We start from the raw sequence: 20,024 nt of genomic DNA on the forward strand, positions 1-20,024 counted from the left end.
TTTAAATTCAAGCTAAGCATATCAGCGAGCACACAGTCCTGCTCTCTGTTACCCTTTGCAACAGATGCTTGATGCTTCTGTGCAACGTGGCTTACATTTCCCATAAAGGTCTGTCTGGGTCAGGTCTCCAGCTTGGGTGAGTTTACCATAGCTAAGATTCAGTCCAAACTTTCTGCCTGCCTAAAACATGGTTGCTCCATTACCAACTGAGCTACAGAATGTGGCATTGGAAGCTGAGTTCCTCAAACAAAGGACAGACACAGTTAAACCAGACTAGAGCAAAATGCCTATGGATAAACAAAGTAACCCTAATTGAAGTGAATTCTATTTTATTTTCATAGCCCAAAATGAAGCATACATTATATCAAGGCCCTTTCCCACAGTTAAATTGTGCAACATAAACAGCACAGAGTCTTAAGAGTAAGAATGACAAAAACATGAATAACCTATAAGAATAAAGTCCAATGAATTTTTACCTTTGTAGCAAATGTGACATTTATGTGGAATCAGACATCCTGTCATAACTCAATGGGATGGACCTACATTGGACTAAGTTAAATTAATTTTTTTGCCAGCAAACTCAGCATTGAGATCTGTGAAATTCATCTTGGATGCAACTTTCTTTTCAGTGGAGAGAATAGCAACTGCACACAGTCTGTCCTGAGACACAGCTTCAAACAGCTGTGCTCTCCTGATGAAACACTCCTGTAGTCGTTGAGAATGCCCTGTGTGTTTATGTAATGAGGTTTGAACGTTCTAAAAGCATCAACCTGCTCTGATGCAGTGCCTTGGCTGAACAGTGTTTTTCTGTTGAAGTTACAAAATTAAAAGCATGTATCACTAATAGATTAGACACCTACATAAAGTGCTAGAGTTTGTTTTTGTACATGGGTGAAAATAGTTGGACGGCAGCTATTTGACCAAAATCACTCCTGTGGAAAGCCCAGCTGTGAAGCACAATGTTTTGTGTAGTTTAATGGAAATCTTTAGATCTAACTATTTGACCTGAATATGCTTAGTGAGTTTAGTTTAAAAAGCCTGAATCAGCATTATGCTCTAATAGGAATGTTTGCTTAAGTGTAATAATAATAAATGTTTGTGTACTATGAACTGGATGTACCAGTGAACTGTTTGATCAAATATGCAGTGTCTGTACACTGAGGGAAGATAGATCAATGTCAACCTCTTCCTCCAGTTGCAGGACGGGTGACAGCGAATTGATGGTGAGCTGACTGAGGACAGCTGTGTGTTCCAAACCTTGTGTATAGAAGCCAGCTCGTCCCAAGAGACATTTGTCAGACTCTTCAGCCCACCTTGGCTATAAAAACTATTTGGCCAAATAATAACACTATAACTTTGTTTTTGTTCAATACAATTTTGCTTCTCAACCAATATTAAATGCCTTGAAACTTGGTTGGTGTAAACTGTTGCAACACGGTGATTAACTCAACAGAGGGAATTAAACATACAGGAGCAGTGATGACACTCACATATCACATCAGGTCCTTTGGCACTGAGTCTGAGAAAGCGGCTTCCCACTGGCACCTCCAGAACTGTCTTATGAGCTGCAGTTGGACAGAAGGAAAGAAAGGTTTCACTTCAACATAAAACACAGCACAAAATACAGAATGGTTGTAAATTAGAGGAAACTTCTGCATAACTGAGTGAAGAATTGACGAGAAGTGTTCTCCATCCAGATCCCCAAACCATCAGGAAGTGGGATTTACTGAATGTTAGATTCTGTTTAACTGACTTAATTTCATTACCACTACAACTTGTTGAGCTGATAGTGTAACAGAAGGGAATGAAAATAAGTAACACATGGTGGTTACAAAGTCTGATATGCTGTTGCCAGTTGTGTTAAAAAAAAAAGGCTTCAGTAGCCAAGTGTAATGTAAACTGCGCCTCTTTTCAGACTTTTGATGGTCTCTAAATGGGCTGTTTGCCTTAAATACAATGCTGTTTTACATCAACATCCAGAGTCATCACAGAGTCTGTCAAGGTGTCTACTACTGTCTAAGAAAATGCCCAAATTCTAAACAAAGATATCTTTGACGAATTGTGTGGACATAGATTTAATACGGTGCCACAATCTCAAAATAATCATATAATCATCACTGCCATCTAACTGAGTTTCCTCAAGAAAGAAGTCAGTCCAAACGTCGTCTGATCTTCTAAATTGAGCCAGGCGAGGATTTCAATCTCATCCTGCTACTAATTATGCTGCTCATGGATTTATGTTGGGTTGAATGTTAACATGGCATATTAAAACTCATTTTAAATTTCTTGTGTGTGTAGATTCAACTCCAATGCTCTCATTTAGACACTCTTCTTCCATAATACTTCAGAACCACATGCTTACACATTGCTGCTTATCCATAATAGACAGTGAGAGTCTTCATGCTGTCCCCGCTCAGGCCCCTTGAAAGCTGATATGTCCTCCTCTGAGCTTTCCCCTTCCAGCCCTGCTGTCCAAACCGCCTCCACCTCATTTTCTGACAACTCTAAGTCTGACTCTCCTTACACAATCCTTTAGAATCCTTTCTATCTCACTCGCCCTATTCTTGCCTCAGTATACAAAATGTTTTAATTGTCAAGTGTGTGGGTTAGGGTCAGGGCCTCTTTTCAACACACTTCAGGTTGTCTTCACTTTCCCCAACTTCATTGTAAACCTCTGTAGTCCTGTAGACTAGACAGAGGCCCCCCTTTGGCAGCTACCTGTGCAGGATCTATAACCACAAATCATCTTTAATATTTAAGCTGTATTGGATGCATTCAAATAAAGCAGAAGAAATTTCGCAATTAGTGAAATTTTTTCCCCAAATTGCCAAATCCTTCAGCTTGTTATGCGCGTCAGTACAAATCGATAAATACAGTTTTTATTTAGCAGCATTAATTTGAGAAGGGACTTGCACTGAAATCCCTCACATAAAATAACCTGTCTCCCTCACTGTACTCCCTGCTTGTGGTAAATGCCTCTGACTGTTTTGCGAACACTGAATAATGGAGACCACCACACTACAGTCACTGCCAGCCCTAAATCTGCCTGTTTTACAACTGCACAGCAGCACTGATCAACTCTGCAGAGCTAAATAACATCCATGTGTGCAGTGATACGTCAGTGAGCTTTACTTAGTCAATCATGAGACTCTCTTAGGGTCATGCTCACAGTATAAAAAAACAGCACACAGCGAAACTATTGAAGGTATTTACAGCTGCTGAAGGATTTCTGTTTTTCAGCCTGCAAGAATACTTCCTGACTTCTCACAGCAGAAGTGTTTCTCCCTTTGTGTTTAAGTGAGGAGGTGTTGATAGTGCAAGACCTTTATAGTTAAGTGGAGGGTAGATTCTATTTACCACATTTTATGAAAGTTACTGTTCCACTGTTCCACCAAATGAGCACTGAACTTAAACAATTAAGCTGCCATGGCTGCAAGCCATTGACATTTTTTCCCCTTTACATAATTATGCTTGGAAACTGCACCTGCAATGTCCAAAATTTATCGGAGCAATGAAATAAATTCAGCTGCAGTCATTTGCATTTTTTCTGTAAGCTAAAATGGAGATTAAATGTAAAAAAAAAAAGTAACTATCTAAATAAATTAGAGAAATGAAACACAGAATAAACAGCTCATTTTATGAGTCTGCTTAAGCCATAAACTTGAGGGAATACTGTGGCCAATTCATATTCCAAATGCAAACGCCGAACAGCGGAATCATGAATAATGGATGAAGAGGAACAAAGGTGATTCTCTGTGCGCCTGCAATGGTAAATAAACCTGCTTACCAAGTTATCCATAAATCTTCGTATTTGGTTTATTTTTATTTTCTTCTTTTTGGATATTTAAGATAAGGGAAAGGTAGAGAAGACAGGAAAGACTCAAAAGTTCAGTGTGGATTTACGCAGATCTATTGGCAGATATTAAATATAATATTTAAAATTATGTTTTCATTAGTGTACATCCACTTGAAAGAGTGGGTCCTCTTCCACTGTGTCCTGTATGTTGCAATACTGTGTTTCTACAATAGTCCAGAAAGGACAAACCAAAGGGCAAGGACCCTTCACATTTTTATGTTATCTGAATGCCACTGCAGGTTCTCCTCCACACTGGAAAGACACAGGTGAGTGTGGGGCATTTTACTTGGTTGTAGTATGCAACTTCACCAGTAGATGCCACTGAATGTCATACACTAAAACATTAAAACAAAGAGTATAAATCAGTCTGATCAATGTCAAATAACAAGCATCTGATAAAATGAGCGTGGGCCACGAACCACAATCAATACCATGTTACTGGGCTACACCAGTCATAGAACGATTAGATTGTGAAAATTGTAAAAATGGGCAGAAATTGTATAACTGGAAGTTTTTCTTTCATGAGAAGTTCACTCTCTGGTTTAAGGCTCCTCAGGCAAACAAGAAAACTATGTAGACAGTGGGAGACATTGTCCATGATGGAAAAGAGATCTAGCAATATACCTCTCCCAAACAACATGCAGAGAATCCAGATCCAACCTCTTGACTGAGCCAGCCTCTTGAATCAGTTTGTTTAGTCGGTTTGTGTCAGCTACCCTCAGGCTACAGCCTCAGCAGACCACAGTGCAGAAATTGTGCTGGCCACCACAGACCCTTACGTTATCCAAAGCATGATGCCAAAGATGTTGAAGGACCCCTGCCTCCAGTTAACTCTGGCCTTCTTTTCTGTAGCAAGCAGCAGAGTTCCTGGTCCAGTGGACACGAAGGTATTTGTTACCCTGCACCATATTTCACCTAGCCTGGGTGCCAGACGAACTTAGCCCCGCCCACAACATTTTCGGTCTGGAGTCGCTCCGTTGGGGAGAAATTATCTCCGAACAGAAGCTGTTTGGACCAATCAAATTGTCATGGCGGGCTTTATACGATGATGGACAGATGATCAACAGTTACGTAATCAAAAACGTCACCAAAGAGCGCTTGGGTTGACTTTGTTTTCCACAAACATGCCTGCCGCTGGAGAGCTGAGATGTGTAGATGCTGCCATTGAGTCTGTTTTAGGAGACATCGACAGCGCATTCATTTTGAAAGAGGAACAGAGAAACGAGATCAAGGCATTTGTGGATCGAAAAGATGTTTTTGCCGTCCTTCCTACGGGATTCATGCGTCACATACTACGTTGCTCTGATTGATTGTAGGTCATCCAATAGAGCGAAGAGGAATTTTTTTTCCTGGTGCGGTTGAGACACGCCCCATAATGACAGCCCAATGGAACGGTCTCAGACTCATATTCTGCTCAAATTAGTCCACCCTCTTGTACTCTGCCACATCCCCCCCACTGATGCATCCAACAACTTTGGCATTAAGTGAACACCTCTGTGTGTTTCAGCTCTGCATTGTGCAGAGAAAAGGGATGGGAAAATATAAAATACTGCTCATCATTGTGTTTGACACAGTTGTGGAGAATGTGGCCCCTGGCCTGTAGGTAAGGTAGTATGATTGAATCGTCCACTTGAACGTCTGGTTGGAATGTAAACTGGCAGGGGACTTATGAAGCTTGAAGCCAGGAACATTTGTTCTAATGTTTTCATCCCTTGTCTGTTCAACCAAACTGGTTGCTAGTCACTGGTGACACTGAAACAGGCGACTTCAGCACATGGACAGGGCAAGATGTCATCCATAACACAGGGTCATCATGTAGATATGAGCTGAGAAGTCAGCAAGGCAGAACAGGAGCACTGACAGGGAACATTTGCATCTGATTTTGTGCAGGAATAAAAAGGTCTTAAGCTTAAAGCTCTGTGTCCTGTGTATTGGAATCTGAAAGAACCCACAGAGAAAAACTTGAATGTTAGATTGAGGTTTAGGGTGTGAATCTTGTCCAGTGTCACATCACAACCAATAGGATGGATGTGACGGCATCGGCCATCATTTTTGGAGTAGCTTGCTGGGGCAGCAGCATTTCAACAGCTGACAGGAAAAGACTTGATAGACTGATTAGGAGGGCCAGCTCGGTCCTGGGATACCCCAAAGCCGTCTTATCTATTAATGAACCAGTCCCACTCCCTACAGGACACCATCACAGCCTGGGCAGCTCCTTCAGCGACAGTCTAATCCAAATAGAGTGAACTACAAGTTAACTAAGAGTTCCTCTCACATATCAACCAAAATTTTCGAAATAAAAAATGATAATAATAATTATCTTATTAAAAAAAAAAATCAAGCGCTTTTAACAACACTTCATAACCTAATGAAAGGGTGATGAAGCAGTGGGAAAAACTAGTTAGTAATGGTGAGGATTATTTTTTTCTTAAAATACTGTCTGGCTCAGAAAAGTAGTGCAGTACTTGCTCAATAGCTGAACTAGAATGTGAAGTCTAACAATAAATATCTTTCTCTCTACATTCTACATTTATCTACGGCCAATTCAAATTTATTTCATTTATATATAATTTCACATTAACAGAACTGCCACACAATGAAGAAATATATGCCTTCAAACTAAAAAACATTAATATCTGAACATTGAAACTGGCTTTAAGTCCTCATACTTGAACTGATACAGTACTAATGCTCCATAACCTCAGGACCTCAGCTTTCACATTTAGGTGAATGGGAGAGTGGTGTAAGACTCTTGCACCACATTGGAAGTAAATATGAATTTTTATCACATATACCCTTTTCACCTGAGACACTGGTTAGGGTTAAGAGAGATGACCCAAACCTGCTCAAACTGCAGAACCAACAGGTTGACCCCTATAATAGCGATCAAAAGAGAGCTGTGTTAAACTAGTAGATAGTACAGCACTATCAGAAATGACCAGGTATGACAGCTGCATCCACTGAGCTGAGGATGAATATTGTGCCCAGACACTTACTCCCCTGGCTCACTGAAAAAGTTCCATTGGAGGAAAAATGTGTGTCACTCTCCCCAGAACTACCGCTACATAACCCACTGAACTCATATATGCCACTGCAACAATAATCCTGTAGAAACGTGGGTATGAAATCAAAAATGCAACATGAAGAGAATGCCCCCCATTGAGAAGAAACTTGGAAGTAAAGATCAAGAAAGCCCAGAGGGACGAGGGCCTGTTAAGGGTGGTTGGAGGGGTGGGTGCACACTTATGCTTTAAAGTGCTTTACTGCATTTCCTTTCCTATGGTAGAAGGTAGGCTAGGCCTGGCAAAAAGCACATAATAAGACCCCTGTGAAGATGTGGGATGCACAAATACTGCACTGATATCTGCTCTGGGTAATAAAACATCCTAAAAAAAACGTTTTGGTTAACCTATCAACTAGTGCTGTCAGTTAAACGCGTTGTAGCAGCCGATTGTCAAACAGATAAAAGTATCAAATCAAACTTCAAATTATACTAATCAAAGGGCCACTGTTGCACCATGGGTTGTGGTGTACGCGGATGGGAAAAACATAATGTCCAAACAGATGTCCAGTTTCAACAAAAAGCGTGGTTTATATAACCAAACAGCGAGCAAACAAAGAACAAAGAAAAATCCTGTGCCTCGCCCGCTCCGGTAAAAAACCATTTGCCCACCCAGGTGCATGCTGGTCCCTTACCGACAGCCTACCTATATAACTTCAGGTGCCCCCCTACCGTGCCCAAATGAAACAAAACACAAATAATAAACAAGAAACACCTAAAGTAAACAAATAATAAACTAGAATACTAATAGAAATCTAATCATAATGAAATCAAGCAAATTGACTGAGAATAACCAAAAACTAAATACTCACTAAACAAAATAATAAACTAAACAGCACTAAGTACTACAACTAAATAAATAGCTCCAACACGCGTTATTAACGACGTTAACGCAAACCTATTTAAACGAGGTCAATTCTTTTTCCGCGAGATTAACGCTCCTTTTGGCCTCGCAAACAGTGTAGTTTTTTTCACATGCTGTTGCAACAACTAGTAACCTTAGAAAAACAAAAGCACCACGCCGGATCTAGCTAGACCGGAAGCAAAACAATAGGCACGCAGTTTGGGCGACGCCATCTCTCTTTCTCTTGGACCGCGGGGTGGTGTCCGTCACCGGTGCGGAAGGCGGGCCGTTGGAGGGGACCGGGTACGGCGGTCAGACTCTGGACACGTGTCGGGCCCTTCTCGCGGATCACCTCAGCTACGGCGCCCGCTAGGGGAACCCTCCGTTCGCGCAGGGGACTTCTCCGGCGGTGCGCCTAGGCTGGCGCCTAGCAGCTGACTTAGAACTGGTGCGGACCAGGGGAATCCTACTGTTTAATTAAAACAAAGCATCGCGAAGGCCCACGGTGGGTGTTGACGCGATGTGATTTCTGCCCAGAGCTTTGAATGTCAAAGTGAAGAAATTCAATGAAGCGCGGGTAAACGGCGGGAGTAACTATGACTCTCTTAAGGTAGCCAAATGCCTCGTCATCTAATTAGTGACGCGCATGAATGGATGAACGAGATTCCCACTGTCCCTACCTACTATCTAGCGAAACCACAGCCAAGAGAAGGGCTTGGCGGAATTAGTGGGGAAAGAAGACCCAGTTGAGCTTGACTCTAGTCTGGCACTGTGAAGAGACATGAGAGGTGTAGAATAAGTGGGAGGCCTCGGCCAGCGGTGAAATACCACTACTCTTATCGTTTCCTCACTTACCCGGTTAGGCGGGGAGGCGACGTAACAATTTGTGATCAATTGTGATTCATTTTGAGTTAACTTTGGCATAAATGCGATTAATCGTGATTAAATATTTGAATCGTTTGACAGCACTACTATCAACATAATATAATGGTAGCGAATTGTGTTTTGTAGTGTGTTGGAGTTTCTTCTACTCTATTTAGTACAGTAGGCTTTAATAGTTTCCTCATGCGCAAACATGAGCAAACTGCTTCAGCTGTCTCAGGTTTAAAGGGTGTTTTCTCCAGACTGCATGTTTCAGCTCCTTCCACAGATGTTCTATAGGATTTAGATCAGGGCTCATAGAAGGTCACTTCAGAATAATCCAGTGTTGTGCTCTTAGCCATTCTTATGTTTTTTTAGCTGTGTGTTTTGGGTCATTATCCTGTCGGAGGACCCACGACTGCGACCGAAACCAAGCTGTCTGACACTGGGCAGCACATTTAGCTCCAGAATGCCTTGATAGTCTTGATATTTCATTGTACCCTGCTAAGATTCATGACACCCTGTAATAGACGCAGCAACGCAGCCCCAGAACATAACCAAGCCTCCTCCATGTTACACAGTAGGTACAGTGTTCTTTTCTTTGTAAGCTTCATTTTTGCGTCTGTGAACAAAGAGCTGATGTGACTTGCCAAAAAGCTAAAGTTTTGTCTCATCTGTCCAAAGAAACATTCTCCCAGAAGCTTTGTGGCTAGTCAATATGCATTTTGACAAATTCCAGTCTCGTTTTTGATGATTTGCTTTCAACAGTGGTGTCCTCCTTGGTCGTCTTCCATGAAGTCCACTCTGGCCCATCAGCGACGGATGGTGTGATCTGACACTGATGGACCTTGACCTTGGAGTTCACCTCTAATCTCTTTGGAAGTTGTTCTGGGCTCTTTGGTAACCATTCGTATTATCCGTCTCTTCATTTTGTCATACATTTTCTCATGCGGCCACGTACAGGCAGGTTGGCTACAGTCCAGTGGACCTTAAACTTCTGAATAATATGTGTAACTGTAGTCACATGCATTTTCATTAGTTTGTTTATTTAAATGAATCAGTTGAACAACAATTCTAAAGCAATGTCTGATTTTCATTAGTTAATTTTCAGTACATTTTTATTTATTATTACTTTTGTCAGTTTCAAGTTATTTCAGTGACCATTGTGGGTTTTTCTTTCTTTAACGGAAGGGGACCAACACTTTTGTCCACGTGTGTATAATATATCTATGTTTATGTATGTAAAATATTCTATAGATATAGAAATTTGAATAAAGGTCACATTTTCACAGTTAACAGGTCAAAGGCTGTGCACACATAATCTATTGACAGTATTTCCACTGATATCTCTTGACACAAATATTATGTGACTGCTCATGAGGAAAAATAAAAACATAAAACATTGTTGGTCCTGGCCATTATCAAATAGAAACCAGTTACATTGCTCATATTTTATTTCAGACCAGGCATTTTCTGCTAGGTTCTTCTAATTGTGCGCAGTGTTTTTTTTGTAATTATCAAACAATATCAAACAGATTTGGCCAAAACACAGCTATTAATTGAATCTCTGGGTGTTAAATCTGAAAAAAAAGCAAGATAAAAAGGGGATTATATGGTAATAGTGCAGCTGTTTGTAGTGGGTGGGTTGTTAGCAGAACCTTGGTTAATAAATGCTGAAGACAAGGATAACACATGTTTTGTCTACTGTTATAAAACAGATACATTCTGGTCTGAGCCGAAGCTACTCTGTAAAGTGACCTAGAAAGCTAACGGATTGAGCTATTTGCAAAGGGCCAGCATGTGGTGGACATTTGGAATGGGGAAAAGGCTATAAGGGAATGTCAGAGCCTACTTTTCATAGCTTGGATGACCTACAGCTTAACAATTAAACCCATGTGAATAAAGACATGTATGTGAGTTAAACATAAATGGAGGTTGTGTCATTGCATGGCCAGTGGTGCGATACGTACATTGTTCTGGTGTCAGGTAGGGTAGGACCTGTCCTCGCATCAGCCGGCAAGTGGAACCGTCACCGCCACAGATGCCACAGTTATCCTCCTTAGCGCCACTGGCCAGCTGCCGATCACAGCCCACTTCCTGCGCACACATCACATTTTCTCTATCATTGTGAACCAAATTGTTCTTGAATACTGTGATGAACATACAAAGTAATCTATGATTCTGACTTTTTTACAAAAATGTTCAGTATCAACATATTTGTGACACACATGATAATTATAATCCTCAATTCATCAATAGAAAATGTAACCAGATGCAATTATGTTTCTTATTATTATTTACTTATTAAGACTTTAATAAATTTGCAACATAGGAGACAAGGTTTAACAATAAGCCAATGAGTTGAACAGATAATCTTAATTATTACTGAGTTCAAAGTAAAACAGAATGATGGCTCATGGCTGTAATCCCTAAGTGCACAAACTGTAAACAACTACAGCCAATCACAATTGCTCATGATTTTCACATAGACTTTGCCACCCCAAAATATAATGTTACCCCTTAAATCAAATTATTACTGCTCAGTGTGTTTTGAGATGTTGAACTTGTAATTAAATCTATTACAGAAGTAAAGTATGTTTTATCCCTGGGTTTGATTAAAATAATTACTGCTCTCATGCACACAGACACACATCCTAATGTAGACATGCTGAGGCTTGACATGCAGAAGTGCTGTCACAGGCTGACAAAACAAAGTGGCACATACACATTTCTCTTTTACCATTTGCTCCTAGGAGTTGTGTTTATCTTCACTTCTACTTGTATACAGCTGGATTTCATGCTGCTCTGTGGTGTATTATTAATCCATACACATTCACTAGAGGAAGAATTGGCCTCATTCCGTCACTGACAAACCTCCTGCTTGAATACCACAGCAACAAAGCACCCCTTCCTGTACTACTGTGTCCATCACCATATGAAGCCCTTTCATCCCTGCCAGGCCCAAGGCACTCCCTGTACGTCAGGGTCAGCAGCAGCTGTTGTTTGCGCACACGTCCATCATCCATTTCCCATTATTGCTGCAAAGAGACCTGAGTGAGCTCAATTGTTTGGAGGATTTTCAGTTTAATGATGCAACCGAAACAGCCAGAGCAGCTCGAGCTTCTCCAGAAATTACTTTTTGCTAAGGCAAACTCTGTCACATCAATCAAACTAAGATCAATTTGAGAGTCCAACTTGTGGCGAAACAACCGTAACCAAAGTGAGAGGGGGGTAACTTTTTACAATCTGCAGGAAATGAGCTTCATGTCTTTTTTTTTCTTTTGCTACTTGGATCTTTTCCAAACAGCAAACAGCTTCCCCAAATTAAAGTAGGGCTCTGTCCATACTAATGTTGATCGTTACAAAACAGGTATTTTGCAGTGTTCATTATATCATTATTATGATATAGCCTTTCAATGAGAACAAATCTGTTGTGGTTTGGACTCAGGATCTTTGTTAAATGAAAAGTATCATGCACCTCTCTCACTCAGTTTGTATTTCAGAATTTTAGAAATCTTATGACTGACATATTCATGTTTGTGAACATGGACATAAAGTAACATGACACCTGAGGGCATAAGGTAACATTACTGATAAACACATAATGCAAGACATAATGCAAGACATAAAGCATTTAGGTTGTTGAATAAGTATTTACATTAAAACACCAAAAGGTGCATTTGTCCATGCAATCATCCAGAATATTATTATTTAGCTATGGACAAAACACTCAAAACATTGTCAACTAATTTCTTTTGGATTTCAGTTGACAAGTTTAAAACTGCTGAGGTGACTTTTTGGACAGCAGCAGAGCACACAGTTCTGTATGTATATATGTTACTGTATATGGGCACAGAAAGAAAGTTAATTATGGAAGGAAAAAAAAGAGATAAGAGAAAAGGGAGATGATGGTAACTTACCATTTGCTTTTAACCTTGTGGAAAATCAGCTCATTGAACTAAGACTTGTCTTGAATGCCGCCAAAACCAAACTGTGGAAAGTGCCCGTGTCTCCACCCAGCATTTTGTCATTGCAAGGGTATGAAATTGAACTTGTGAACTGTTACAAGTATCTCGGCATTTTAATTGATGATCGACTTTCTTTTAAACCACATGTAGAAAATCTGGTAAAAAAATTAAGAGTGAAACTGGGATTCTTCTTCCGTCACAAATCTTGTTTTTCTTTTTTTACCAGAAAAAAAAGTTGATTGCTAACACTTTCCTCCCTGTACTTGATTACAGTGATCTCTTATATATGAATGCCCCAGCAAACTGTCTGCGTTCTCTAGACACTGTATATCATGGTGCCTTAAGGTTTGTCACTGGTTGTAAAGCATTCACTCACCGCTGCATCTTATATGCTCGAGTTGAGTGGCCATCTCTGGCAGCACGCCGCCTTATACATTGGCATATTTTTATTTATAAAGCTTTCTTGGGTCTGCTCCCCCACTACTTATGTAATTATATCTTTAAATCCCAGAGCAATTACTGCTTACGTTCAAATTAGTTTTATTTATTAATTATGCCCAAAGTTCACTCTGAATTTGGTAAGCACTGTTTTAAGTTCGCTGCACCTACTCCTTGGAATGCACTGCAAAAAACTCTAAAGTTAAAGGAGCTTATAAACCTTGAAACTTTGAAGACTCATGTGAGAGAAATTGGAGCGGCTTCATACCGCACTTGTTCTTGTTTTGGTGTGAATCCGGAGCTTTAGTCCTGTTGCCTTATCTTTTTCTTTTAAATGTATTTTTTTTAGAGCTGTCAAAGTTAAAGCGTTAATCTATGAGATTATTGTGACCTAGATTAATGCGATAAAATATTTTAACGCAGTTAACGCAGCTTTGTTTACATCCGGTGTGCGGAAGAAAATTCAGCTCCTTGAGCAAGCTGCCAGCGTCGCCCTTCAAACACAGCCCGTCAAATGATTAGTCCCGTCTGAATGAAAGCACAGCAAACTGCACAAGGACAGCAGGAAGAGTTGCTAGTTCAAGATGTTGCCACCCGGTGGAATTCTGCCTTGGAGATGATCAAACGGCTCCAGCGAAACAAGGGTCCGCTCGCTGCTACCCTGGCTCAGCGCTGGCTGAACTATATTTCTTTTATTTTGCCGTGTCTGTCTTATTTTGAAGGCCCACAGCAGGAACTTCTGGGGAATAGTGTAGGAGCGCACCCTTTATTATCTCAGAAGCAGTTTCCCCCGGTCTGTGTGAGTTGTGTCGCTCTGTCTGTTAGTGTTTTAGTTAGTTTCTAATGGTTATTTTAGTGTATGAAACTGGTTTAGTAATATGCAACTTTTCTTTTGTAGATAACTGTGACTGTGTCCCGTTATATGTTACAGAAAATACAGTTAAACTGTTTCACTATGCCTGAGTCAAGTGAAGTGAATGAAGAACGCAGCAGTAAAAACAGAGACCGTCACACAGGCAACTCCACTCTTTCCATCCTCTCATGTGCATTTTTTTAATCTTCCTCGAACTGTGTGTGTGTGTGTTTGTGCGCATGTTCGTTTGTGTAGTCCTACGCCGGCTGCACACCGGACGCGTAAGCGTCGCGTAGATCCCTAGCACGCCGGGGCCAGGCTGCACACCGGACACGCTGAACTCCGCGGCGGTCATCCTGCGATTCCTCTCCGTGATCACACATACAGCTGATATTTGTCATTAACTGCAACGGTGTCCCAGCATTTGTCCTTTTTAATGTTGTCTTTAAACAACACGGCCGAGGATCGTACAGCTCACTGTACTACTTCTCCACTTCAATTATTAATTTAATGTCATCCATCTTCAAGAACTTCTCCGCAGTTTGCTCCGCTCAATGTCGGGTGTGGAGAGTAAACTACGTATTCTTCACTCAAGCCTACACTCAAAAAAAGGATTTTGGCTGGCTGTCCTTTTTACTTGAATTAAAAGTGTATTTTGAACGAAATAATTTCATGTTTGCTAGTTGAACGTGATAAAATTGCGTTGGATTTACTTAATATTCAACAACTTCGCTTTAATACGATTCAATCACGTTGATACGAATTTATATGTTCGAGTTTCTGCGCGAGAATCACTGCAATCGTCGCGAGAACACACCTCAGTGAGACATCGCGAGAAGAAAGATACCGGAAGTCTGGTCCGAGACCGGTGGTGTTCATCAGTCGTACGGAGAAGGTAAGGAAAAATCAATTTCCATCCAATCATATGCGAGCGAAATATTGTTCAGAAATCTCATCAGCGGTTGGTCTGTTCATTCCCCATGCTATTAGATCGCAGCAAATACTTTTATATAAGCATTGAACTGAAGATTTACGTTACATCGTGTGAGAAGGAAACAGAGGATATGTGATGAAGCGGCGGGTACATCAGAGAAGACGCGGCGTGTTTGAACGCCGGTTCAGGGGAGCAGAGCTCCATGACGGCCTCACTCGGCTGACTTTAACACGAAGGAAGACTCGCTGGCAGAAAGAGTGAGTAACGTTAGCGCATGGGCACAGTGTGACTAGTTAACTAGTTGAAGTAAATACGAGTCGAGCATGGCGTAGCACGTGACTCATTCATGCAGACACGTGAAACGGGACGTCCACAAACGCGGCGTATCCTAACAACATTGTGTTCTATTTACTGTAATTTGTCTACATCTGTATAATGTCCCGTTTCCCCGTGTTTTTTATTTCCATCCTCCATGATCCATTAGCAAAAAAAATTAACTAATGCATCTGTACACGTTTAACCAGAGAATATGACATTGTAAAATGTTGTCAGCAAAACTAAACATCAGCTCTTCTCTGATTTAATGAGAATCAGATTGATCATTGTTGCCAGCTCCTGCTGTGTTATTCAACCTGCTGATAGAATTATAATAACTATACATGAACAGTTACTTGCCTGGTAAAATAAAATGTCTATATAGTATGTTTAAGTATTTTTATTTTGTTCTGCTTTGCATTAGCCTTTCTGTCTCTCTCTTCCTCCCTTAGTCTGCTTCCATTTCTCCCTATCTCCTTACTCTCACCCTTTTCTACCTCTGCATCTAGCTCTCGCCTGTGTGTGTGTGTGTGTTTGTGCGCGTGTGGATGAGCTTTTCCAATTATTTAATAATAACTTCATGTTAACTAATCAATCTCTCTAAATTTATTACAGAAATTTGTGAATGCCAAAGCGTGCTTTGACTGCTGTCCAACCACAAGAGCGTCCTATCTGACTGCACCTGGGTCTGTTGTCCAACCTGTCTGTGAATACAGGTAAAGGAGGCCATTCTAAAGTTTCTTTATATAAATATATCTGCCAAGTGCCTTGTGTTTTTTTTGTTAGCTAGAGCAGCAGAAACCTTAGTCCATTTGTAATTCATTTAGACTGCAGATCCATCGTCAAAAATGTAATGTATGTTTTAGGGGGGTGGGGCAAATGTGGAATTGTAAGCTGTGTAGCAAATCTATTTGTGTTTTGCAGGAGAAACTGTGTTTCATCGTAAGAAGGCTTTTTGGATGGTACAGGGAACATTTCAGAGCCTTTGAGCTGAGTGCATGTCCAGCCAGAGAAACAGTTTTGATCGAGTTTGATGAACTGGCTGATGACTACCCTTTGATCGATTACTTTGTTGGACCTCTCAGAATGGTGACATTAAAAATACATATTATCACATAAGGTATGTTAATCTTTATGTAATAAATGTCAAATTGCTTTGTTCTAGCATTGTTTTTTGAAGCTCTGACCAATTTTTGTTTAAGCATTTTAGCCTAATCTTCTCTTTCCTCATTTGCAGACTTCGGTGAAATGACTGATCAAGTGAAGCTCCGAATCATTCTGGGAGAGAATAATTCCCAGAGATTGATCCTTCCAGGCGGGATACCAGAGTCCATCAGTGACCTTGCACACCAAATAAAGCAGCAGTGTGGAGTAGAAGGGGACTTCAGACTTCAATTCATGGACTATGAGTTTGGGAATGAATTCACCAACTTGCTGTCGATGTCAGATGTCCAGGACAAAAGTACCATCAAGGTCATATTTAATTCCATTACATCTGTCCAGCATGATGGCTGTCTGCCCTCTCCCTACCCAGCTGCTGCTGCCACCATTCGATCTCCAGATGACACAAGAAGGACTCGAGTGGCCCTCCTCTCAGAAGTGAAGAAAAGAAACAATGAGGAGAATGTGGCGAAAATGATGGACAAGACCTTTTCTTACAGGAGGCAAGAAGTAGTTCGGGAGGCACCAATGATAGCTGATTTCAAAACGAGGTGGTCGGCTCTCTTCCATCTGCATGAGGTAAATGACTGAGTGAAGGAACATCCCCTTTTACTTTTTACAGTGTGAGCTATATAGAGACACCTATTTTCAGACTCTGATGTTATTCATAAACTGGTAAGGATTCACTGGCTCTGACAGTGCAATTTGTATGGAGAAAACTAATATTGATAAACACGTGTTTTCAGTTTGACCTGCTAAATCAAACATGTACCACTGAAATCAAAATAGCCAAACTAAAACTTTTTTTTGTTTTTTTTTGTCAATTTGTAGGTGTGTGTGGAATTCAAGAGAATCACAACTATCCATTTAGAGTCAAAGTTCTTGTCTGAGCTGGATGCTCACTCTGCAGACCTAATCAAGGTGTTTGCCAAGAAAGGCGGAGTTCAAGGGAGACGGATCAGAAGCATCATGGTACCCATGACTCAGGTATGATAATGGAAAAGTGACTCATGTTATATACTCATATTTATAATAATTACTGCATACACATCTACTCTAGCTTCTAAAGGCTTTTCATGTTGTGATGACCTGTGAATCTTGCATCAGGTGTGTGAAAACAACTCTGCTGGTTGGTCAAGATGGTTTTCCTAATGTTTTTTTTCTCATATTCTCTCTAATCTGAATTCTTAGACTGACAGCATTGATGTCAAAAGAGAATGCATACTGAAAAGTCTTTGCGTCTACTTGAATGAAGATCCAGAGATGCTGGTGAAAGAGTACCTGGTATGTTGATTTAACTTCATCTTCACTGGGGATGATCATGGTTAATATTCCTTTGAATTCACATTGCCCTTAAAACTTTCAAAATATCAGCTCCAAAAACATTTGGAATGTAACATGATTATTTAAAGATAGTTGGTCATAGCTGTTTTACATTAATAGTGTAAAAATGACACGTGCTATAAGTTATGGAATATAATGCACATAAATGAAACATTATTTCTCTTATTTATTTAATTTTTGTTCTTAATTGCAGAGCGATGATGAAAGCAATCTGGCGGCTATGGCAGAGACGGTCTTTGGAGTCTTTGTCATTCGACACCACGGTGCAGGGCCCAGTGAGAACCCAGAGGATGTCGGAATTCTTCTGGAGGGTGTAACGGTGTTGCATGAGTTAAGGTATGTGCCTTTTGCAGTGGCAATGTTGCTTGCGCTTGTGTATGCTCTAAACCTGAGCTACCCCAGAGAGCTAAAATACACCTTTGAAGCTCTGCAGAAGGTCATTATGAATCTAGACGGAAATAAACTTGCCGCAAAAGTGCAAGCGCTCAAAACAATGCTTTCCCGTTAATAACGACACAAGATACATGACTGAATTTTTTTTTCTTTGACAATGTTTAAGGTTGCCCACTGTTGGCTTTTATGTCAAACTGTGAAATGTTTCGTTATTTTACCAAGGTAAAGTTGTACTTGTTCACTGTTAACATTCCAAATGTGTGTGTAAATATGTTGTACTGATGTTGAAGTGGATTGTGAAATGTTTCAAGGGAAATGACAGTCTAATGCTGGCCTCACACTGCAAGGTTCACGTCAAATTTATGCCCTGGCCCCTCCCAACAATCGACAGAAAAATCTGGTCTGTGACAGTCAGTTCTGACAATGCGTTCCCGTTAATAACGACACAAGGTACATGAATGAAAATGTTTTTCTTTGACAATGTTTGAGGTTGCCCACTGTTGGCTTTTATGTCAAACTGTGAAATGTTTTGTTATTTTACCAAGGTAAAGTTGTAATTTTACCTGTAATTGTTCACTGGTAACATTCCAAATGTGTGTGTAAATATGTTTTACTGGTGTTGAAGTGGAATGTGGAATGTTTCAAGGGAAATGTGAGTCTAATCCTGGCCTCACACTGCAAGGTTCATATCAAATTTATGCCCTGGCCCCTCCCAACAATCGACAGAAAAATCTGGTCTGCGACATTGTCTGTCCTGATTGACAGGGGTACAGCTCAATCGTAAGCCTTGATCGTCTCATATAGTGTCGGGGGTTACCCGATCATTTTAAAACAATTTAGAAATTTGTTGAATCAGATCTTTCAAAAACTTTCTATCTGTGACCATTCCCTTGGCCACGATAATTCTAACGGAATCCTGTGATATGTGATGGCTAAGACAGTACCCTTTTTCTTAAAACCACTAGTTACTGTTCACTAAATAACTCTACTTTATGTTTTTTTCAAGCACCTGAAAGGTAAACTTTGTGTTTTTGATGTAATACAATTCGATTGCCTCATCCACAGTTTGTCTTGTCTTGTTTCCAGCCTTTTAAACATTTAATTTGGTTTTGTTACAAGTCAAGTTGTTTGCACTTAAAAGCTATGGTTTGAATTTACTTAATTAAATCATGGAAAGTATTTCCATGTGATTGAATGGCTTTCTTTTAGCTCTAAGCAATTATGTTGGGCCAACTTAATTTTTTTGGGTTAGATTAACTTCATTTAATAGTTTAAATGTAATAATTTGAAATGAGTTGGATCAACTCTATCAAATCAAGTTGGATCTACTTCAACTAACTAATTGGATCAACTTAAAGAAATTAAACTTACCCAACCTAAGAAAATTATGTTAGACCAACATAATTGCTTAATGTTGAAAGAAACCCATTTAATAATGTGGAAATACTTTCCATGATTTTTTTAAGTAAATCCAAAGAATTCTTTTTTTGAGTGTATGTGGAGAATACGTATTCGTAATGGTGTCTCAAATACACTTTTTTTTTACCTTTTACTAATCTGGATGTTTCACTGAAGAAAGAAGCAGTGTAATTTTTTCCAAGGACATTGGGAATATTTTCAGCTGTTGTTTTTAAATATTTTTTTTTACACAATTTATCATACATGATATTTAACGACATGGCTGCCACTTTATAGGTAGGTGTTATAGACCTGAGTCTCTTTGAAAAAATAAAATACAGGCTGTCTGAAGTGATTTCTTGTTAATTCATTAGATTTAGTCTTTAGAAGAAAAACAAACTTTTAATCGCGATTAATCGCGATTAATGAATTTCAAAATGTGAGATTAATTAGTTAATTTTTTTTAATCTTTTGACAGCCCTAATTTTTTTTGTATGCTGCTGTCTTGGCCAGGCTTCCCTTGGAAAAGAGGTCATTGTATCTCAACGGGACCGACCTGGTTAAATAAAGGCAAATAAATAAAAAAATGAGTTCACTT

At 40.0% G+C, this 20,024-nt stretch overlaps 1 protein-coding gene across 1 annotated transcript in view; it reads right to left on the minus strand.

The window, feature by feature from the left end:
• The window catches only part of adamtsl3 (ADAMTS-like 3), a 179,601-nt gene that overhangs the window by 76,760 nt on the left and 82,817 nt on the right, over positions 1–20,024 (minus strand). The window contains exons 6-7 of the mRNA XM_061067677.1: positions 10,593–10,719; positions 1,491–1,565 (exon numbers count right to left, since the gene is read on the minus strand). Of these exons, the coding sequence (XP_060923660.1) occupies positions 1,491–1,565; positions 10,593–10,719 (202 nt within the window). The remainder of the gene's footprint in view (positions 1–1,490; positions 1,566–10,592; positions 10,720–20,024) is intronic.

Source organism: Limanda limanda, chromosome 3, assembly GCF_963576545.1.
Source record: "Limanda limanda chromosome 3, fLimLim1.1, whole genome shotgun sequence".
NCBI lineage: Eukaryota > Metazoa > Chordata > Actinopteri > Pleuronectiformes > Pleuronectidae > Limanda > Limanda limanda.